The following is a 23,936-nucleotide window of genomic DNA, read 5'->3' as shown; positions in this document are numbered from 1 at the left end:
ACCCCTGCTCATGCAGCTTTGCCATCAAGTTGCCGGCGTCAGAGGGAGCAAAATTGGCCCTGCTCCCTCCGGGTGGGTAGATGGCGCTCTCTCCCCACATCACTCCTACGGTGATGTCCGCAGCACAGGGCATCTGTGAGCTGATGTACCGGAGCCGAGCTGCTGCGCTTTCCTCCGAGTGCGCTGTGATGCTGCTCGGTAATGCTGCATCAGCAGCAGCTCGAAAAGAAGCGGTGGCTGACTTCACATGTATCGGAGGAAGCATGTGTTAGTCTTCACCCTCCTGGTGTGTTGGGGCATCACTAGTGATACGGGGAGTCCTAGTGAGTGGGTTGGGTAATTGGCCGTGTAAATTGGGGAGAAAATGGGAAAAATTTGAAAAAAAAAAAAAAAATCAGTGTTTTGTCATATCGCTAAAAGAGTATTATTATCATCGCGAAAATACCATGAAATATTGTGATATAAACCACCAATAAATCCATGATTCCTGGTATTTGTTTATTTAATATTATTTTATCCTCTTTAGGAACATAGAAGCTGTAAAGTATTATAGAGAATTGTCTTGTGATGTATCAAGTATTGCAATATCATCGTTATCATTGAAAACATATTGTGAGATGCCCTGTGATTCCCACACCTATGACTGCACTGGTTCTAGGGCTGCACGATATTGGAATAAAAATTATGTTTAGTTATGTTTGTATTTTGTTTAGTAGAATTAGTTGTTCTGCAAAATACATTTTAATTTTAAATACAGAAATTTCACCCAAAGTTAATGATATCATAAAAGATACTGGACAGATATAATTTGTCACTGGTAAAAGTGCTTTTTTCTTTTGTATCAAGCAAGCTGTAGAATGGCATGTATGGTTTAATTTGAAGCTTTATATGATATCGCACTTCCTTCTACTGCAAATCCACACAATGCAATAATTAAAGCTAAAGTTCTCCAACTTTTTTTAGACCGTGCACCACTCATGATCAAACTAAAACCCCCTACAAATACTACCACCTACAACTCATCTGACAGGAACACTCACGCACGCACACACAGTAGGGTAGATCTTATTTTCTAGTGGTCCTTCAGCAATTGTGTGGGCTTACCTTCTGCTGCAGTCTTCTGGCAAATTAAATATACCTACTGAATCATATCGTGAAGCTTGAGACAGATGGAAGCGACAGGGCCATGTGGAGGAATACAATGTCTGCATAGTCTTTAGAGCAGTAAACACAAGCTCATTTTATGCCATGTAAATTACTGATGACAGCTATAGATTTTATGATTTCTAAAAGTCATATGGTAAAACACCTTGAGTTGCGTTGTGTACCACCATCGAATATACTTCGATATTGGTCTATGTATTAACAAGAACTTGGTAAAGCAATATATCTTATATATTATATATGTATGGAGTGGTTACACTACAGTTAAACATATCAAACTCGAACACAACACTGCCACCAATCTTTACATGTAAACTAATTATTATGAATCAATACTGTATAAATAAATCGATTTCAGTAATAATAAAATGAAATATCCCTATGCTTCGATATATCAGGGTATTTTTACACCTCTAAAATTAACTACAGTTTGAGAACTACTGAGTTAATTTTTTTGAGAGATGTTCTGGCTTTCGATTAAACCAAGCAAGCAGAGGAAAATGGGAACCCAAATAAATTAATGAATAAATTAATATATGTGCTGACCATATTATGTCTAGACAAGTGGCTTGAACTCATCTTAAACATTGTGTGACTCCTTCCAACTCCTCATTCTTTGCAACTCGTTGCCTCTGGGCTCTTCAACCAATAGTTTAGTCTGTCCATGTCTAAACAGATTTCCACAGCTTTGCCTTAATCAGAAACAGCCTCTGTTTTACTTGCATATCTATTGTTTTTAGTCATTCAATGACATTTAAGTGTTGTACTTATATCTTTTATATTAGTGGAGAAGATGGCCTGTTAGCATCAGTGAGTATCTGTATCTGAACATATCTGTATCTACAGATAAGCATCTAGAAGAAGGACATGTTCGAATACCTTAAACAATATAGAATCCCTTATGGAAATATGATGCATGTATAGGATGGAAAATGTCTTGAGTGTGTAAAGTTCCATAGCCGTAGTTCCCTAACAGATTTACAGGAGCACTTGGATAGTTCACGTTTTTCTTGTTTTTGCTCTTGTGCTGTGAGTTGGGTTGTAGTAGTGAAATGGATCTGGTGTCTGGGTCAGCTCCTGGACAGTCCCCAGTGACTGATTAGTGATTAGGGAAGCAATGATGTAACAAATCTAGTCAGAAAGCATTAAAAGCACTTTAGTGTTCTGTTGTTACAGAGTGTATTTGAGTAGATTTAAATAGGCATCAAAATGAGCTTAAATAGTAAAAAGGTCAGTATTTCAGGTCAGTGTCAGCTGATATCCAAGACTTAATCCAAGATGCCATCTCTAATTAAAAATCTGTGCACGGTGAGCTCAGTGTTGGGTCTAGGCTGTTAGAAATGTCAAATCAATTCAGATTTATTTGTGTACTGATGTTGTCAGAAAGCAGCTTTACAGAAATCTAATAAATCCAAACTTTGGGTGGAACAAAGAGTCAAAAGGCGGGACCCATGCTCCTCTGGTCAAAATGACTTAGTTCTTGACTTAGTTATTAGTAATTGAAAAACAGAATCACTGTACAAGCATATATGATTCTGTCCCTATGCTCAGGTGAGATTAGGGACGTTTTCACACAACACTCTTTGGTTTGGTTAAAACGGACTCTGGTGCGTTTGTAGCCTTATTGCGGTTCGATTGAGCAGGTGTAAAAACAGTAATCGCACTCAGGTGCGGATCAAATAAACCAGTCCCAGGCAAACTCTGGAGCGGTTCACTTGTGGTGGGAAAGTGAACTTGATCCGACCCAGCTATCAAATATACTCCTTTTATTTGAGCTAATTTGAGCTGATAAGGTGCAGTTCAATCTGATATATGTTACCACAGTTATGAACAAATACTGTCTTTGCTCGATGCTGTTAACATGCACGGTGTGTGCTGTGTTCACTCCTCACAGCCATGCGACTCAGTTTAGTATGTGTACATCTGCACTGCAACAGTGCAGCATCAAAATTTCAGCGTTCAGTGTTAAAGCAGCTTCACACTGCACAGATATACATGCTGGAACACAGAATCTTCTCACTGTATTTAATTTCTTGCTCCTGCGCCAGACAGCTCTGACCAGTGGTGTTTATTGGTGAGCATTTTGGTGCACTGAGGTTTGTGCCTGTGTGATACCAAACCAAACAGAGGGAGAAACGCTCCATATAAACAAACTCCTCAATTGATCTGGACAATAGAAACCAACTACAGTTGTAAAAAGTTACCAATATGATCACTTTAGTAAAGGTAAGAATAATGAAAGTAATGATGGTGGTAACTGCTCTAGAGATGGTAGTAATACATAAGACGGTGACAGTGGACCTCTAGATACCACAGTATCTTAGAGGAAACATTTACCTAAAATGTAAATTAAATAAGTGATTTTTTTCCAGCCTAGACTTGAAAATTGAGACTCTGTCTAAAGTTTTAAACGTTATATGGAGGGTTGTTCCAAAGCTTAGTTAGTTAGTTAGTTAGAAAATACTTACTGCAGCACCTTTGGGCAGTTTTCCAGCTTCATCTGGACCTTCACATAAGGTTTAGTACTGAATACAGTGTTTTAATAACCTGGCCAGTAGAACACCTAAATCTTGATCTCTTGAAGTTCCTGGTCTTAATGGTTTCAGACCGTTCTGAATATCCTCTTGAATCTGAGATGACTACATATTAAGATGTTTCAAAAGTGAGATAAATAAAGTGATGCCAGTTTGGAGAATAGTAGGTACTTTTAGCAACTTAAGGAGTTTAGCTTTGGAGAGAATTGAGTGGAGTGTGGTGAATCAGCGGTTAAAGGATCACTGTGTTGTTCAATTCTAGTGACTCATCACATGTCCAATAATGAAGCACCTAAATGCTTCCTGCGTGAGTGTCGGCGTCCCGCGGTCTGCTGTAGTCGTATACAGGGGCATTCAGGGCTTTCAGGGGCCTCTTTAGCACAAATATGGATCAGTTCCTGTTTCAGAGAGACGCAGAGGAAATGGAGGCGAATGGGGAATCAGCTCATTTACAGGCCTTCCAGTTGCGTGAGAGACGCAGCTGTGGAGATGCGAATGCCTGTGACATGGCTGACGTGGCTCTACAGATCCTGCAGGTGCTTTACGACTGATTTGTTCCAGATAAACAGGCTCAATAATCGCTCTGACCTCAATGTGCTGCTGTAGGAGCTCATTAGGAGATATACTGTGGGCTGAATGGAACAAAAACGTGAATGGTCTACCAGAATCTTGCTAGATGTTTGCTCAGAGTGGTTGATTATCTGTGCACAGGCCGTTACTCATTACTATGGATCAGTGGCTGTGACTAAGCTGGAGCAGCTGGGGCTTATTGATCAGAGGAACACTGATCAAACTGTGAGATCTGTGCTTTCCTCTCATGAATAATTACTAGTATGTTAAATACAGGTTGAAAACCTTCAGCTTTAAACTAGTCTACAAGGCTCCATACAAGGAACCAGACTCACAGCACTGATGTGGATAATGGATGGATGCTATCATGGGAAGCTTTATTACCCTGAAACTCTATTTATTTATTGATTTATTAATATTTAGGGTATTTTTATTTATTTCAGAGCGAAAGAGCCAGGATAAACATGTAGTGTGTAATATAAATAATAAATCCTTCCTCTCTGTGTTTTTCAAAAGCTGTTAACTTCATTTCCTCCTGTACAGAATGTGTACGTGAATATAAACCGCATCATGTCTGTGGGGAACCGGCTGCTGGAGGCCGGCCATTACGCATCCCAGCAGATCAAGCAGATCTCAGGCCAGCTGGAGCAGGAGTGGAAGGCCTTCGCCGCTGCGCTGGACGAGAGGAGCACGCTGCTGGAAATGTCTGCTACCTTCCACCAGAAGTGTGACCAGGTCAGAGAACACAGCACACCTCTCATATTACATCATATTACACTGTTAAATACATACAGCCAAGATTCCATATCCATTTATTGAGCAGGTTGTAGCTTGTTCTCTCATTACTTCATGATTGATTCAGGAGTCTTGGTCTTGAAATCGCAATATGCAGTTTAAAGTAAAGGATGCGTCAGTAGGTTAAAAAAGAAAAAAAAAAAAAAAAAGAAAAAAAAAAGCACATCTGAGATGGATGTGGCCAAATCAATGATTTGGTACGTTTATAAAAAGAAGCAGTAGGTGGGGCTTAAAGTGGATGGCTGTGGCCTGAGGATAGCTTCACATCATCTAATGAGGGTAATGACACACTTAAGAGATAACTATGTCATAGGCTGTGTTTACATTACAAGCCACATTGCTCAATCCGATTTTTTTATTATTTTTTTGCTCAGATCAGATTTGGCTCTCTTGACATTTTACATTCACAAATAAGTGAGTTGTATCTGTGTGTAATGTGAAAGAATCTCTCCCTGAAACGCCTCACATGCGCACATTGATACGTGTATGAGCGTCTCCTTCACCAACAAACAACAACAAAAAAAGTCATCTTTGACAGACGACTCGTAGCTTTATAAAGGTGAAATAGATGTGCTAGCAGCTGAGATGTGGAGCATCTTTTGCTGGAGTGGAGAGTAAACAGCTGGTCTGAAGTACATGCTCAGGTCAAGGAGGTGAAAAAGGCCAGGTGGTTTGCTTTTGCTGTTTTTGCAGCTATAGCTGCACAGCTGCACCAAGTGATGAGGGTGTGGGTACAAGAGAGAAGCACATAGCACATTTGTAAAAGCAAAAAGATGCATGAATTCAGATTTGACTGTTTACATTTATGTAGCATGCCCATGGATCAGATAAGAATCCAATTTAGAACCACCTATGAAAGTGACTCAAATCTGATTTGAGAAAAATAAATCTGATTTGGCACATTCACACAGCTAGGAAAAAATCAGTTCTGAGCCACATTGAGCAAAAATTCAGATTTTAGTTACTTTTGTCTGGTAATGTGAACGTAGCCATAGTCTATGTTCAAGAGACACATTCATGAATTTAAATACAGAGGGTTCACTTGAACATGCAAACCACTAGTAATGTTTAAATCCGTATAAGAAATAATTTTAATGCCGGCCGGTTCTTTAACAAATCTCTTTGGAAAGAAGAAGAAAAGCTTGAGTATAGAGAAGGAAATTAATGGCAAAGATTTGCATCCAATGGTTAAAAATGTTACTAATTTCTATAGTTGGTTGGTTAGTTTGTATCTGTGCAAATAGCGGAGCTGTATGAAAATTTAGTGTTTTAGTTAAAACCCTTAAATTAATAAATTAGACATAATTATTGATTAACTAATCCAGACAATTTTATAACAATAGTTTCAAATCGATTTGTATGCTCTACTGATTTATTAAAGATTTATTACTGATTTATCATTGCTACTCTAGACTTGAGTGCTGCTTCTGCACCATAACACACCCACACCTGTACAAGTTGTAAAGTGTTGTTTTGTTAGTAAAACATTAAATATAATGTTTTATTTAAAACCCTTAAATTAAATCTTAAAACCTTTATTGCTCTGTTTCATATGTAGCTGTTGAAATGCTTATGGACCTGACTGTATATATGCTGATGTTAGGGCTGTAGAGACGCAACTGATCAACCAATCACATCTATATTAGACTCTATAAGACTGTATGAGACTCAGGTTTAAGCTTGGTAATAAACAAGTGTGTGAGGCTTTTTGCCATGTACAAGAGGGAGAAGAGGGGTAAAGTGAGGACTGAGGATATGTTAACACAAAGTAATGGCCTTTTCTGCCCATGTGGGATTAATGTTCTCCATAATCACCAAGTAAATTGTGGCAACCCAGTATAAAAGCCCTTATTCATGCTCTGGAATCTCATGCAAGTGTAAAAAGGAAATATATTCAGATTATATTCAGTCTCCTGCAGTTTTTATTTATTTTTATTCACTCTTATCTCCCTCCTCAAACACGCCACAGTGGAAAACACACAGATGTGGAAGAGTTCCTGAATGCATGAGACCGCAGGAGCATGAGTGCTCTATTTTATTAGATTTTTTTTTTCCGCTGATGGAATATTCCTCTCATCTATGGTGGCTTTTCATGCGACAGCGGGATCGCCCCTCTTTTTCCAGGGAATTCTCGGCTGTGAGCTCTGTCTCGTCATCTCTTATTCTCTCTCTCTCTCTCGCTCTACACAGAGCCCTGTGTCAGACCCCCTCACTCATCCATACCATTCCCTGTGAGACCTGGGAGCAGGGTCACAGATTAAAAGATAGACCCTCCCCCTCCCTCCTACTTCTTTCCTATGGGAAGTGGAGGATGTGTGAAGTTGGGGGTGGGGGGGTGGGGGGGGGGGTGCTGATAAAGGATGTTGAAGCTCTTTACAGGAGCTGGAATTCATACTGGCTTCTGTATTCAGGCTTTCCCTTATTCATGCCTCAGTGTATCCTCTTTATTAGCATGTTTAATTTAGCATATTGTCTTTTGATATTCTTATTTTCGTTCCTCTGAGGACAAGTGTGAGAAAGGACAAACAGAACAGCATTAAATGCCTGGCTCAGTGCGGAGAATCTAATTTTGAGAGCATAGTGGCGCGCTTATTTTAAATGGCTTGAAACAAATTGAATTAAAGGCACAGCTTGAAAGCTTGTTATGAGGCTGCAGTATCTTCCCCCTCAGGACTTACAGAAATACTCCAAAATCACTTGGAGTAAAAACACTGTATATTTACTTACATTGGAGGTTTAGAATAATATTCCTCTTTTTTTCAGATAAGCTACTGTTCTTATTTTGAGGTTGTTTGTTAGTTGTTTGTTAGTTTTTGCACAACATCAATTTGCAGGATTGTGTTAACTTTACAGGTCACAAATGTTCATATTAAAAGAATCATGATTATAACATCAATTATGTTGCAAACGATTATTATAGTGGTGCACTATGTATAAAACTATAATTTTTAATAAGCTAAATCTGACAAGTTTATCATGCGAAATCAAAATAGCTTCAGATGGATTTGTATGCTCCACTGATTTGTGAAAGGGAGGCTTGCATCTTTGTCATTGCTGCTCCAGAGTAGATTGCTGCTATTGCACTATGCAACGCTCACACCTGTGTAAATTGTAAAACGAATGAATTATAGCATATGAAGGCCAGCATTCTCATAGAGAGTGCACATGAATTACATATATATATATACATATATACCCAGAAAACAAAAATAATAGACCACTTAAATATTATGGGTTTCTTTGATTTTACTAAATTGAAAACCTCTGGAATATAATCAAGAGGAAGATGGATGATCACAAGCCATCAAACCAAAATAACCTGCTTGAATTTGTTATCCTTTTGGATATTGAAAGTTATTCAAAAGCAGTGTGTAAGACTGGTGGAGGAGAACATGCCAAGATGCATGAGAACTGTAATTAAAAACCAGGGTTATTCCAACAAATATAGATTTGTTTTGCGTTATTTAAGGCCTGAAAGTCTGCATCTTTTTTGTTATTTCAGCCATTTTTCATTTTCTGCAAATAAATGCTCTAAATGACAATATTTTTATTTGGAATTTGGGAGAAATGTTGTGCGTAGTTTATAGAATTAAACAATGTTCATTTTACTCAAATATCTACTTAGTTTATATATAGTTATAATTTAGTTTTTTTTGTGCTGAAATTTCACATTCCTATTCCACAGGGTGTAATGGTAATACATAATATATGCATAGAAAACTGCATAATGCATATCCTGTAGGTTAGTGCAGTGTTCACCAGCTTCCATTGGATATGTCAGAAATTATGGGACATGATACTTACAGTATAATATTATTGTGTTGCTTGTTTAACTCTGTTGTGATGTCTCTCTCTCTCTCTCTCTCTCTTTTGTGTCTACAGTACATGAGTAATGTGGACTCGTGGTGTAAGGCATGTGGAGAGGTGGATTTACCTTCCGAACTCCAGGATCTAGAAGATGCCATCCACCATCACCAGGGCCTGTATGAACACATCACGACGGCCTACTCTGAGGTACAGTACGAGCTGTGTGTGTGAGATTGTTTCAGAAATAGTTTAATCACTAGGTGTTGTTGCAAACACTAAATGAATTGATCCCTGTGCCCCTGGCACACATTAATACATGAGCGGCAATTACAGGTGCCGTTACCGACACAGTTTAAACTAATTATACCAATTGAAAAAGGCACAGACGCGTGACGGGAGGCTGGAGCAGTGCAGTCAATCCTGTCATTAACTGGAGGAATCTGGCTGAGTCACTTCATTCTTTCCCTTCTGCAGGTGAGTCAAGACGGCAAAGCCTTATTGGACAAACTACAGCGGCCTCTCACTCCCGGTGGCGCCGATTCGCTGACGGCCACCGCCAACTACTCCAAGGCCGTGCACCACGTCCTCAACATCATCCACGAGGTCCTGCATCACCAGAGGCAGCTGGAGAACATCTGGCAACACCGAAAGGTCCGTCTGCACCAGCGCCTGCAGCTGTGTGTGTTTCAGCAGGACGTCCAACAGGTAAACATAACCCCAGAACCACCTATCATATACACACACACACACACACACACACACACACTTACTTGCTTACTTGTGGACAGTAAGCAAGCTGAATTTTTGAAGCTCCACTGGGAGCAGAACTGAGAGGGGAGTTTAAATGGCAAGAGTGAGAGAAAGAGAGAGAGAGAGATCAGAATGAATAATTTAAAGGATAGGCCTGTTTTGCTGTATGAGGATTTTAAGGCAGTCTACATTAAAGGATGCCTTTTGCACATTTGTTAAAAAAAAATTAGAAGATATCCATCCCTCAAAAACCTCATTTTTAAAATAAAAAAATGAAAAAAATCAGTTTTATTTTTATTTTCTGAACAACGATTCTACAATTGGTGTGGTAAATTTCTAAAAAACTTCTAAAAAAATTCTTCATCATGGACACATCATGGAGTTTCTGACGAGTCAGTCAGTTTAAAATAATATTTTATTTGCAAAAAGAAAAAAATCCAGAACTCGCCTTTTTTTGTTACTGGCCGATCCAAAGGCACTCATGATGTTACTTTCAGTTTTTAATGTTATTTAAATCAACATTATTTTTGTACAAAAAAGTAACAAGTATGCATAGAGTTTAATCTGGCATTTCGCAACGCCCCAAGTTTGTTTGTGAGAGAGTGTTCAAGGCCACACAGTCACTGTTTATCACTGTGGATTTATGGCCGGTTAGCACGAAAACTAATTCATCAAGCTACCTAAGGAGCCATCTGTTACTTTCATTCACACTTAATTTGTCATTTTAATCCTAATATAAGTATTGCCTGTGTTGAGTGGGGATGATTTAAACTAATCCAATTTTTTGAAGGTTTCGTAATCCAAGATGTGCTGATGTGAAAATGACATTCACTAATGAAACAATAAAAAATAGTACATTGCTCATTTAAAAAAAAAAAAAAATAAAATAAATAAAATAAATACTATTTGGGCTCCAAGTGGTCTAGTGGACTAAGGTGCTTACACTATGGTCAGGAGATCACAGACATTTCTTCCAAATTCCAAATAAAAATATTGTCATTTAGAGCATTTATTTGCAGAAAATGAGAAATGGCTGAAATAACAAAAAAGATGCAGAGCTTTCAGACCTCAAATAATGCAAAGAAAACAAGTTCACATTTATAAAGTTCAGTTCAGAGTTCAGAAATCAGTATTTGGTGGAAAACCCTTTTTTAAATCACGGTTTTCATGCATGTTATTGGCATGTTCTCCTCCATCAGTCTTACACACTGCTTTTGGATAAATTTATGCTGCTCTTGGTGCAAAAATCAAGCAGTTCAGTTTGGTTTGATGGCTTGTGATCATCCATCTTCCTCTTGATTATATTCCAGAGGTTTTTAATTTGGTAAAATCAAAGAAACTCGTCATTTTTAAGTGGTCTCTTATTTTTTTTCCAGAGCTGTATATATTGATGATTTGCTGTTGTGTAATATAGTATCAGCTCTCTCTTTATTATGCTGTGCAGTGTTTAACCTGATGTAATTCAGTTTTGTCTGAATTTCACAGCAATAAGCAGAGAAAGCCTCAGTTTCAGGGGGAAAATGCTGATGTGGGTTTTTGCGCAGGCTGTAGTTAAGCGTGTAATTACCGCTGATGCTCTGCCTCTCATACAGCCACCGAGACACAACCACAACATCTTGGCAAACGGATCAGGAGATTATTTTCGTGTACACATAACAAAAATAGTGATGCATAATTAAAAGGCAGGAGTCCCCTCCCCTTTCGTATCCCCCTCCTCCTCCTCCCCCGTGTGTCTTTGGTTCAGTTCTAATAGTTAACAGGCTTTCAGGCCCTGGGGCGGGTTTGTGCGGGAGTCTCGGGCTCAGTCTGCTGTGCTGTGTGAGGGTTTGGGAGAGCTTAGCTGGGGAGGAATGCACCACCACTTTCAGCACTCACAGACCGGGAGGCTGTTGCTAGGAAACGGCTGTTCTCTGCAGCATTCAGGTGCAGAGCTCTCAAAGAGTGGCAGATAGAGAGAAATGGAGAGAAAGCGATAGAGAGAGAGAGAGAGACAGCGAGCACATCACCTTTCGGGGGCTCATCTGCATAATTCTCACTCTCTGTGACCCACAATTTGACTGGCTGTGCCGCCTTTTGTATTGCACTGTCATTATCTCGAGCTGTTTGACAGGACATATTCCCACATTTGTCGTACATGAGTAAAGGCTAAAAAGCTTCCACTCAGACTTCACATCTTAATTTCAAATTTTTGTGTTTGTGTGTGTGTGTGCGTCCATGTGCAGGTGCTGGACTGGATTGAGAACCATGGTGAGGCGTTTCTCAGTAAGCACACAGGAGTGGGGAAGTCTCTCCATCGTGCCAGAGCTCTGCAGAAACGCCATGAAGACTTTGAAGAAGTGGCTCAGGTGTGCACCTCTCTAACCCTGTTCTCCAAGTCTCACATTCTTCCCCTTCTCTTTAATGTCCCTCCTCATTTTATTTTAGTTCAGATTTACAACTGATGTTTAAAAAAAACAAACAAACAAAAAAAAAAACAGCAGAGACGATTATCTTGTCATGCTACCCATGTGTACTCTCATAAGTTTATCAGTCACTACCTGTGTTAGTTTGTTAACATCATTACCTGCAGCTGACCAGTATTAAATGATTAGATTATTATCCGGATGGGATTAGTTTCTCAGAGGAACGTCTGTAAAAAATATTTCACACTTCTACTCAGTGATAAAACTCTTTCATGATGGAGGCGTCTAAGCGCTTTAAAAGACACTTAGTTAAAATAAACACTTAGTTTATTTAGTTTTGTTTGGGGTGAATTTGTGTTTCCTACACTGAAGAATTGGTTCAGTAGCTCCTCCATTTCCACTCGCTGTTGTGTTTGCCTGGATGTCCGTGGAAATGCGCGTCCAAAGTGTAATTACGGTGCGCGGCAGTGGACAAATAGCTATTTTGTTAAATGTGAGGTGATGAGAGGTTTGAGTTCGGACGGGACTAAAATTACCATAGGACCATGGAGTTTAGTGAAAAACAGTAGATAAATCAGCCTGTAATTTTCTCAGAGGACATCTGAGAAAAACACATGCATGGAAAATAAAATCACAGGACCCCCATAAAAGAGAAAAGTACCCCTATAAACTAATCCTGTCCAGATAGGGCTTTACACCCCTTTCATTACGCCCAATCTCTCTGCTGGATGCATGTGGGACAGTCTGAAATTTGTGTATGCAAACGAAACAAAAGAACAGCCTGGATGTAGGCAATTTAAATTAATTACATTTGTATCTTATTTTCTTCATTTTTGAAAAGTGTTCATTGTGTGTGATGCTTTTATGATTTATCTAGACATGGCTGTGCTTGTTTTGTTCTTCTCCTGACTCTGACCTCCTTCTGGTTCTAATCACATGTCCTCCTGCATCATGAAATAGTATCTTTATATATATAATCATTTTTTTTATTGCATATGCTTATTTCTTTATTTGAAGTATACTGTCTGATTAAGAGCATAAATAGAAAACCAAGAGGCTTTGCAGGACAGCACGATTAATAAACAATATTATAAATATAATTGGAGATTTAAAGTAGGCACACATGATTTATGAGATGTAGTAAATAATAAAACATGGCAGATATGGTAGATAGTGAAACACCAATGTCTACAGTATTCAGGGACATTTACAGGAAGTTCATGCAGGCTTTAGTGGTCATGACATTTAATACAAATTCTAGCTCTTCAGAGGGGAAGGGAATTTGAGACCTGTTTTGAATGTTTTCACCTGCGTCTAATAAAAAATCAAACCCGTGCTGCTGAGCTTTAGATGGCTGATGGTTTTAGTAGAGATGTATTATAGGTTTCTATGTGCACTGCATGTATTTTGTTCTGCAATCTACTCTACTGTACTGCTGCTTGTATGATTTAATGTTCTGTACGTGTGTGAGAGCCTCTACTGGGTCTTTGTTTGATCAGAACACGTACACCAACGCTGATAAGCTGTTGGAGGCGGCGGAGCAGTTGGCTCAGACGGGCGAGTGTGATCCGGAGGAGATCTACCAAGCCGCCCACCAGCTGGAGGATCGCATCCAGGACTTCGTCAGGCGTGTGGAGCAGCGCAAAGTCCTGCTGGACATGTCCGTGGCCTTCCACACTCACGTTAAAGAGGTACATCATTAATGTCATTAATAGAAATATTTGGATTATATGAGATGTGCAATAATAATATTACCAGATAGTTGCATCTAAACATCAGTCAGATATTTAGATGCAACCAAAATTTTGAGTCTGTGTGTGGCAGTGTACAGTATTGGTAAAAAGTTTTCAAACAGCCCCAATTTTTTAGTAGATCACTGGCAGTTGCTGGCATCATATTTTTGGCACTATAAGGTGCACTTTAAATTCCTTTAATTTACCCAAAAATCGTCAGTGCACCTTATAATCCAGTGTGCCTTATGTATGAATTCTACCAGTCAGGTATTAAGGAGCAGTAAAGCCACTCTGCTGAAGTGCAGCGTTATAAGGGTTAGTTTTCAGTAAAGTTTCTCCAGCACTAAGGCTGGGTGCAGCCGCATTAGCATTAGTTGCTAAGCGCAGCATTGGCACTTTCACCGTTTGTAGGTGAGTATATTGGACTGTAGTCTGTGTGTTTGCTGTCTGACTGTAGCTGATAGCACCCTGGATTACTGGAACACTCAGTGTTCCTCGGTTTAGCACTATTAGGCGGTATTTATATTTTGCTAGCACTGCCTTAAGTGACTAATGCTAATACTGCTGCATCCAGCCTTAGTGCTGGGGAACCTTCACTGAAACCACACCCTTAGAAAAATATTGGAAATCTAAATTTACTGTAAATAAACAGAAGCACTTTGCTCACCCAAAAATGTTTTTTTTTTTTTTTTTTAGGAAAGAAATCTGTGCAGATTAACATCCTTTGACTTTAAAATATGTATGTATATATGTATATATATATGTATATATGTATATATATACATATATATACATATATACATATATATACATATATATGTATATATGTATATATATGTATGTATATACATATATACGTATATATATACATATATACATATATATATATATATATACATACAGGTGCTGGTCAACGAATTAGAATAATTTGAAATAGTGCAATCATGAAATTCTTTGAATGCATTTTTTGTGCAGAAAGCAAATCAGGTGTTCACCGCACCTGTCCTACTCGTTAGACTAATCACAGAACTCGTTACCTGGAAAAAAATTTGCTCAGCTGAGCTTTCCAAAAGGCCCATTTAGGCCATTTAACTGTGACACTGTTGTTTTATTGAATTAGAATAATGGAGAAACCGTTTCATTGAATTAGAATAAATGCTCGAATTTTTGTTTTCTGTGAAGAGTGTTCACTGTGCAGTATAAAGTCAGGGTTGAGTAGAATTTCTAAGTTGTAAAATCAATCATGGGTAAGCAGCGCGACCTCTCAACCGGAATAGTGGCTCAAATTCAAGCCCTTCGCCAACAAGGCTTGACCCAAACTAAAATAGCTGAGCAGCTCGGTATCAGCCAGTCTTCCGTCTGCAAAGCTCTCAAGAAAAACTGCAGCAAGCGCACCAACTGTTCCGGCGTCCGAAAAACTTCTGCTCGCGACAACAAGCAGCTGAGAAAGATCTCAGTCAGCAACCGGTTCAAGTCCACTTCCGAGCTCACCGACTTGTGGAACAAGCAGACAGGCGCTGACGTCTCCAGATCAACCACTTACCGTCATCTGCGCGAACTCGGCTTCAAATCTCGCGTTCCAGCAGTAAAACCGATGCTGAACAAGAAACAAATGGAGAAACGGCTGAAGTGGGCCAAAGAACACGGCGAGTGGACTGCTGAAGACTGGCAGAAAGTGGTCTTCAGTGACGAATCACGCTTCTGCATCTCCTTCGGTGACCAAGGTCCTCGTGTCTGGCGTCGTGGTGGCGAAACCTACAACCACGAGTGCGTGAAAAGATCCGTCAAGTTTCCCCAGAGCGTTATGGTCTGGGGATGCATGTCCGCTCGAGGTGTAGGGAAACTCTGCTTCCTCAAGAAGACTGTCAATGCTGCCGTATATCAAGATGTTCTGGAAACGTTCCTGATTCCGACTGTTGAGGAACAGTTCGGCAAAGAAGACTTCATATTTCAACAGGATCTTGCACCGGCTCATGCGGCAAAGTCGACCAAAGATTGGTTCACTAAAAACAGCTTGAAGTTTTGGCATGGCCGGCCAACTCGCCTGACCTCAATGTCATTGAAAACCTTTGGGCCATCATCAAGCGGAAAATTCGGACAGAAAGCCTACTACGCTGGACCAACTGAAGCAGAACATCGCCACTGCCTGGGAAGCTGTGAGTGCGGAAATTTGCGACAAGCTGGTCAAATCGATGCCGCGGAGACTTCAGGCAGTCATACAAGCCAAGGGGGCAGCCACAAAATACTGAGAAAGTGATGATTGTAATTATAATAAAAATTATTCTAATTCGATGAAACGGTTTCTCCATTATTCTAATTCAATAAAACATCAGTGTCACAGTTAAATGGACTAAATGGGCCTTTTGGAAAGCTCAGCTGAGCAAATCTTTTTCCAGGTAACGAGTTCTGTGATTAGTCTAACGAGTAGGACAGGTGCGGTGAACACCTGATTTGCTTTCTGCACAAAAAATGCATTCAAAGAATTTCATGATTGCACTATTTCAAATTATTCTAATTCGTTGAACAGCACCTGTGTATATATATATTTTCTTTTTTTTATTATTATTTTTATTTATTATTATTATTTTATTATTATTATTTTAAAAGAATTACAGTTTTATATACATAGGTGCTTCTCCCTTAGAAGGGACATATGGCAACACCCTTGCTCACTTCCATGTAGGCATCCTTACTAATGTAGCTTAATGCGCCTTTAGTATGAAAAAAGACCAGAAAATAGTTGTTTATTTATGGTACGCCTTATAGTTCAAAAAATACTTCTGTATGCTGCCACTCTAACCTTCTTCCAATTCTTCTCTATAAGCTGAAACTGAGACTTGATCTAGTTATAAGATCATTTACTTTCATAAACTTCTTCTGATGATGTGGATTTAAGTTAATTTATATATTTCATATTTTTATTATTTATTTTTTATAATAGTTTTTGACTTTCAGTATTTTTTTTCCAAGTCATATTGTTGAACATTGGACTGTGTACCATCTCAGAACGCTTAATATTACTTAAAGGGCTGATATCTGTTGTTGTTTGTTGATGTGAAATAACTGTTTTATAGGAAGATTAATGTGCTAGAATTTGAGTTTTTAGTAATTAGCATTTGGGTTAACATCCACTCAGTTCTGAACAGTGTTTATTTGTGGTTTAAAAAACAAGGAAAAGACTTCCAGTTCTAATAAAAGACATGTTCTGTTTCCATGCTCGTCTGTAAGATGTTGCACACTGCACTGCAGATTATACTTTACCTTCTGAGAACTCTCCTCAGTGCTGCCGACTTTCTATAATGTCTGTTAATGAATGATGCCTGGATTAACACTGGTCCTGAGTAGCTGGATTGGACCAGAACATCAGTAATTTATAGTATTTAATGCCTATGAGGGTCTGAAATGTATGTATGTGTGATATTGTGATTTGTGCTGTAGCTGTGGACGTGGCTGGAGGAGCTGCAGAAGGAGCTATTGGATGATGTGTACGCTGAATCAGTGGAGGCTGTACAAGATCTGATCAAGCGCTTCGGGCAGCAGCAGCAGACCACCTTACAGGTCACCGTTAACGTCATCAAAGAGGGCGAGGACCTCATTCAGCAGCTCAGGTACACACACACACACACACACACACACACACACAAACACGTATACAAACAAACTGCATCAATACTGTGGTTCTTCTTCAACTTACTCAAAGTTAGCCTTGCTGAGCTCCATCCATATTACATATTCTTACTTACTCAACTTTTTCTACCACTAAAGTTAAGGTTCTGATTTTTTTATTATTCATTATCTGCATACTGTAGTTTGCAAAACATGCTCCAAATCTAATCCCATTTTATAAGATTGTAAAGAATAAGATGAGACTGGAGTCGAGCTGCTGGGTTTTAATATGATTTGATGGCCTGCTGAGTTGTGCTTGTTTTAGTTCGCTGATAGCAGAATCCATTTCTCACATTTATAATCCATATGCAGAAAGCTGCAGCAGAGAAACGTGAGGCCTGAGGTTAAGCAGGGCTGCCTGCTTATGTAAGCCCAAGGAGGGCAGGCGAGAGAGCGAGAGAGAGCAAGCGAGTGAGCGAGTATATGTGTTTGGTGTGTGTGTGAGAGAAAGGGAGAGAGAGAGAGAGAGAGAGAGGAGCTCCTGAGGTCTCTCAGCAGCCCCCAGGCAGCCTGTCCTGCTCCAGCTCTCGTCTCTACCTCTGTCAGCTCCAACAGCCTGCCTGTCCTTCACTGCTCCCATAGAGCTCCATCCACATTACATATTCCATATCACAAACACTCCACCCTCAGCCTGCTTGTGCTGCAGAGTCCTGAGAGAACGGATCTGTATGAGCTGAGATGCTTTACTTCAGTCTGACAGTGCTGACAGACTCCTGTGAGAACATTTGTGAGGAAAGAACAGGCTGACAGTACCTGAAGATAGTTCTCATTATATTATGTTGTGTAAAGTGTGTACAGTATGATATTAGCACTGTCTGAAACTGAGATCATGCTCATCTACCACCAGACCAAACTCTTAGACTTCTATATCATTTAGAAGAGTTTGTAAACTTGATTTTTGACTTGACATTGAGTTTTCTTCAATGTTTTCCAAATTTAAGTAAAGGTTACGTGATTAATTGATTGATTAATCAAGTTTACAAACTCTTCTAAATGATATAGAAGTGTAAGAGTTTGGTCTGGTGGTAGATGAGCATGATTTCTGCCGGTAGACACTAGAAAAACAATAGACCCTAGAAAAAGATATGGCAACACGAGATACTTTAACACAGCTTACTTTACAAAACAAAATATTTTAAGTAGTCCCAGAAACACTATAAATGGTCCTTAAATATTCAAAATGTAAGTATTCAAACAGATATTTCTCTATTACACGAGTAAGACACAAGTTTAATATCAATTTACAATATGTTATTCTTGAAGCCATTGAAGGCATTACAGTATTAACAATCAGCCACAATTCCCTTCTTTCCCCGGTTAACAAATTAACTTAATTCATTGTGCATTAAAATGAAACATTAAGCTACAGTATTAAAATATTTAAAATGGTCTCTTTTATTTTCTAAATGAATAATTGCTGTTTTCTGTAGTTTTTCTGTTTTACTTGGATAAAAACACCTACAGTAAGGAACAGCAGCAGGTGCTCTTGAGATAAAGTGCTGTTCTCAGAGCTAAGCTTCCAGTGTTTTAGCATGTTATGCTAACTGGCTAGGGATAGTTAGCGAGCTCTTCCCATGAGCTTTTCAACACAGTGCTTTGCAGGGCCTCTAGTGGAATGGCGGTATGTGAAAAATGCATAGCGGTTTTCGTTTCCTCACCAATATACTGCCTAGCACTAGATCGTTAAGACTATACATTTAATCATAAAAATCGAATGTTAATAAATAGATATGGACATAGCCTAAATCATTTAATCTGACCTTAATGTGGCCAATTGTGTTTACTGTGTGAGGAGAGCCCATTTACATTAAAAAGCATGTATACTGTATGTCTGTTTAAAAATAGGCATACACCATATTTTATTTTAATTTTTTTCATTGTCTAATAATTCTAAGCAGTTATAATATTACTGCTCTATTAAAGTAATGTGTAACTGTAAAATAATTAGCATATAAGGCGTTGGTAACTCAACAGTCAGAGCACCGGGTCATTGAAGACAAGGTTGTGGGTTCGGTACCCGGGTTTGGGAGGCCACCACTGTTAGGCCCCTGAGCAAGGCTCTTAACCCTTACTGCTCCCCAGGCCTGCTGCAATGGCTGCCCTCCACTCCAGGCATGTGTTCTGTCAAAATTACTGTGTGTATTTTGTCTAAATATATATTATCATGCTATATATTATCATGACATCATAAAAATATCTTAAAATGACACTAGTGTCATTAATTACATTACATACTATATTATGAGTCCTGGAGTAACCCTGCCATGAAAGCCCATCTATTTCCACATCTGTTTAATTAAATCCATATAAAACACACACACACACACGCACACACACACGCTCAGACAATGGCAGTAGAGAAACATGGTCTAATCCTAGTGAAGAATCAGAAAATGTCACTTGATATTGACATCTTTTGTGTCTTTATCTGTTTGACCTTTTATGTCAGATTATGCACCCCATACATATGCACATATTTCAAGAGTTATCACACTAATATGACAGGAATGTCAATGCTGGTGTGTTTTTTAAAAACGGAGAATCATCTCAAACACATTTACCGGGAGGAGGTGACAGCATTGTCATAAAAATCTTACAGTCCTTCACCTGCCAGGAAGACCATTAATAATGCAGGGCATTCAGAGAGATGTGGAGCTTAAAAATGTTAAATTATGACCCATGAAGCTCTATGAAGATATATCTTCCTAATCTTTACCAAATCCTGTATGGGGTAGAAAAAGCTGATAATGGATGTGAAGCTTCTTATCTGAGCGGCAAATGTTTATTTATTTATTTTTAGAGCACAAATACAAATACAGCTCATTAAAACATCTCCAAAGCTTCTTTATTTCTAGTGATAATTTAAAACCTGTTTTGGTAAATCTGTGCTTTATAATTTAAAACCAGGTGATCTGCTAGTGCAACTGAAAAGAAATGCAGATGCTGGTTAAAAAAAAAAATCTAAAATCAAGCTTTTGTTCCGAAATTGCTCACAAGATACACTATATGGACAAAAGTACCGGGACACTTGTGCTAAAACCGGGGATTTTAAGCAAGAGTTTTTTTTTTGTTATATAAATAATTTTATTTCTATGTATTGTTCCCATTTACTCCGCAATGTACACGGCCAAATACCCAACCCACTCATTAGGACTCCCCTATCACTGGTGATGTCCTAACACCAGGAGGCTGAAGACTAGTACATGCCTCCTCCAACAAATGTGAAGTCAGACTCCGCTTTTTTTTTTGAACAGCTGCTGAAGCAGCATTACTGAGTAGCATCACAGCGCACTTAGAGAAAAGTGCAGCGTCTCGGTTCTGATACATCAGCTCACAGATGCTTTGTGCTTATCGACATCACCCTGTGGAGTGATTTGGGGGGGTGGTAGAGTGCCATCTACCTACCCAGAGAGAGCAAGGCCAGTTGTGCTCTTTTAGGGCTCCGGTATCTGATGGCAAGCTACATGAACAGGATTGAAACTGTCGATCTCCTGATCATAGTGGTAGCGCTTAGCCTGCTGGACCACTCTGAGTCCCAATTAGGCAAGAGTTTATCGTGATTTATGTTAGAGTAACTGTCTCTTCTGAATAATACAAATATTTTTACTTGTATCAGAATTTGTGAGTCCAGGACTCCCTAACTTAACTCAAAAGTATTGGATGGAGCACCATCACGCCAGAGAACACAGTACAACTGCTCCACAGCTCAATAATGGGTGGGCTTTATATACCTTTTTAGCACATGCCTGGCATGATACCATTAGGTTCATGTTGATCTGTCCTATTTTTTTGGCAGTACATCTCTACAGGGACTAGACTTGTGTAGCTTCTGTATTGTGTGAATACACATCTGTCTTAGCAATGAGTGGAAGCTAACCTGAATTAGCTGAATGCCTTTAGTAAAAAGGGGTGTCTCACAAGTTTGGACATATAGGGACAAGTCTAGTCTAGACTTGGACAACAAAGCATTTTGAAACAAAATCTTAATTCCTTCCCCATAGTGTATGAGAGAGTTTCAGAAGAGAGAAACGGCTTTGTTTCTTTTGTTCCTGATTTTAACAGTGATTATTTCTATAGGAAATGTGCTATCACTCACTTTCACACTCTTAAGCACTCTGTTATACACACGTGTACTACATTATTATATAATCATGCTTTCATAACCACTTAATTAATTATCTAGAGGAGTAATACTTAAACCACCCCGTGCACCAGGGTGCAAACTGAAAGGTTCCCAACTCTCCGTCTCTTACGCCAACACTTGACTACAGAGAGAATCCACACACACACTCTCTCTCTCTCTCTCACAGGATGCTGACGCACAGTACTTCATATTCAGCTCCAAGCCCAGCAGAAGCAGAAACAGTAGCAGAGCTCAGTTCAGACACAAACCAGTCATGAAAACACCGGGGCTTTATTTGATCTTGTGTGGTCCTTCATCATGAATGTGTTAATTATTCTGCTGCTCTTTGTGAAACACAGTCAAGCAGTGCTTGAAGTTATTAATACCCCGTCACCATGGGAACAGGCTGCCTTGTTAAAGCTGCGTAGTATCAGTAGTGAAACGGCCATTACTAACGACAAAAGCCATTATTGTTATGATAGTGATTTTAAATGACTACACTGCGTGATTTAATGAAATTTGTCTTTTGGCCTCAGTGGGACGGTTATGTGACTCTTGTGCAGTTCATTAAATTACAGCAGTGCTTGATTAGAATGAATTGTAATGGTTAGGTTTTTTCAGCAGTGGCTAAAATTCACAGGTATTAATTCATAATAATTTCAAATGGCTTTGTGTTTGCGTGAATAAATCAGTGTTAGTGTGCAAATAATTCATCTAGCTCCTAAAGCTGGTGAGAAATATTACACCAGTACTTCTGCCCCTTTATTTTGCATCATCTTACCCCAATTTAGCCAATAAGCCATCTCATGTTTGATGCTCACAGTTTGCTTTCTTACTTTTACGCTTACTTTTAGTAGTAGAGTTTTATACTGTGCTGTTTTAGAAGGTGAAAAAGGCTGTTTGCTGTTTGGTTTAATGGAGGTTTTTACTCTGCTGCCTTTTTAAATGCTTGTTTAGGGTGAGCAGCATCTTGTAGTGTTGCAGTCTGTTGTATGAGTAGGTGTGTGTAAGGAAATATTGATACATCAGTGTATCACAATACTGTGCTGCAATATCAATACTGTATCAATAATAGTAATGGTGGCAGAAATAATTTCCTATAGTGTTGTGTTTAAAAAAAAAAAAAAACGCTGGATAGCAGTGCTGTAATCACAATATATCACAACAAATGTTATCATAGCCCCTATATCAAGATGCATACCATATTATATCAAGTTTTTCCAATACAAAACCCTGTGTTTTAGCTGGACCATTTTAATCAGTGTAGGACTAGATGTGAGCTGTTTCTCTTCTCTTCTTTCTGATTGGTCAGTACAGAAAAAAATAAAACACTTGTAAATGTAAAGTTCATTGTATTTTCTTCTCACCTCAGAATTGTTGAGTGGGGATTAAAGTGTATTTCCTGCAGGACTTGTGAAGAGTGTTAGAGCTTCTTCCTGATGCTGCAGGCTTTCCTTGTAAACATATTGATCCTGTAATGCACTGAACAGTCTTTACCAGCTGCTGCAGTGCTTTCCTGTCCGACACGGAGAAGCTTTCATGCCAGGAGGTCCTGCTGTTAGGAGGTCAGGGTGCTCTCAATGATGCCTCTGTAGAGGAGCTTGGTGAATGTGTACAGTAGGGATATGTATTGGCAAGAACTTGGTGTTACAGGGGTTACAATTCTATATATTGCCAAATATTGTGATAATGTAAGCATAGTAATATATTGCAATTCTTTAAAGGTATCATTCCATTATTTTTTTATTCATTTAAAAATGTCTAGTTGTGATCTCTAGTATGAATGAATGCCATGTGAAAAGTGCTCCGGGGTTTTTGTATAACCCTGCTTTATTTCACTGAATTAGAGGTCTTTGAAGAAAGACAGGATTTCAGCTCTTGCTCATGAATATTCATACTTGCAAACATATCATCTCTGATTGGCTAACAGCACTGTAGCAGAGAACGCCTACCTGCCTTAGTTAAAAAATTAAGCACTGAGTGCTAGGTAATGTTAAATTTCACTTAACGAAAGAAATGTTATCAGTGCCGCGGTCCGAGCGGCACTTCAACCATACCACACCAGACCACCCACGCCAGACATGGTGCTTTTCCTGATCGACTGAGGATTTCTGAGGATTTTCTTTTACTAGCTTCTACAGACAATGGTGGTTAAAGAACAATTTTAGACCCAAAGATAATAAAGACCCATTTTATTTTGCAAAGAACAAGAAAAAGTTAATTTTAGCGGAAGGAGACATTTAAATAGTATCGTCATAGTTTGGAAAAATGACATCATATTTATAAAATCTGTATTAAAGAAAAATTTACTTTTTGTCCAATCATAATAAAATTAATCACTATCACTGCCTGTATCTGTGGTTTTAAAAATTAGGTATTATTCAGTGTTCAG

General features: G+C 38.9%; 1 protein-coding gene across 9 annotated transcripts in view; it reads left to right on the top strand.

Annotated features, from left to right (window-relative positions):
- trioa (trio Rho guanine nucleotide exchange factor a) overlaps positions 1–23,936 on the top strand; it is a 158,831-nt gene that overhangs the window by 84,272 nt on the left and 50,623 nt on the right. For all 9 annotated transcript variants that reach the window (XM_049475422.1, XM_049475420.1, XM_049475423.1 and 6 more), the window contains 6 exons: positions 4,812–5,003; positions 8,946–9,077; positions 9,345–9,575; positions 11,843–11,965; positions 13,522–13,713; positions 17,194–17,363. In XM_049475422.1, coding sequence (XP_049331379.1) covers positions 4,812–5,003; positions 8,946–9,077; positions 9,345–9,575; positions 11,843–11,965; positions 13,522–13,713; positions 17,194–17,363 — 1,040 coding nt within the window. The remainder of the gene's footprint in view (positions 1–4,811; positions 5,004–8,945; positions 9,078–9,344; positions 9,576–11,842; positions 11,966–13,521; positions 13,714–17,193; positions 17,364–23,936) is intronic.

This window comes from Astyanax mexicanus, chromosome 3 (assembly GCF_023375975.1).
Source record: "Astyanax mexicanus isolate ESR-SI-001 chromosome 3, AstMex3_surface, whole genome shotgun sequence".
Lineage (NCBI taxonomy): Eukaryota > Metazoa > Chordata > Actinopteri > Characiformes > Acestrorhamphidae > Astyanax > Astyanax mexicanus.
This window is presented reverse-complemented; position numbering and strand designations above follow the sequence as displayed.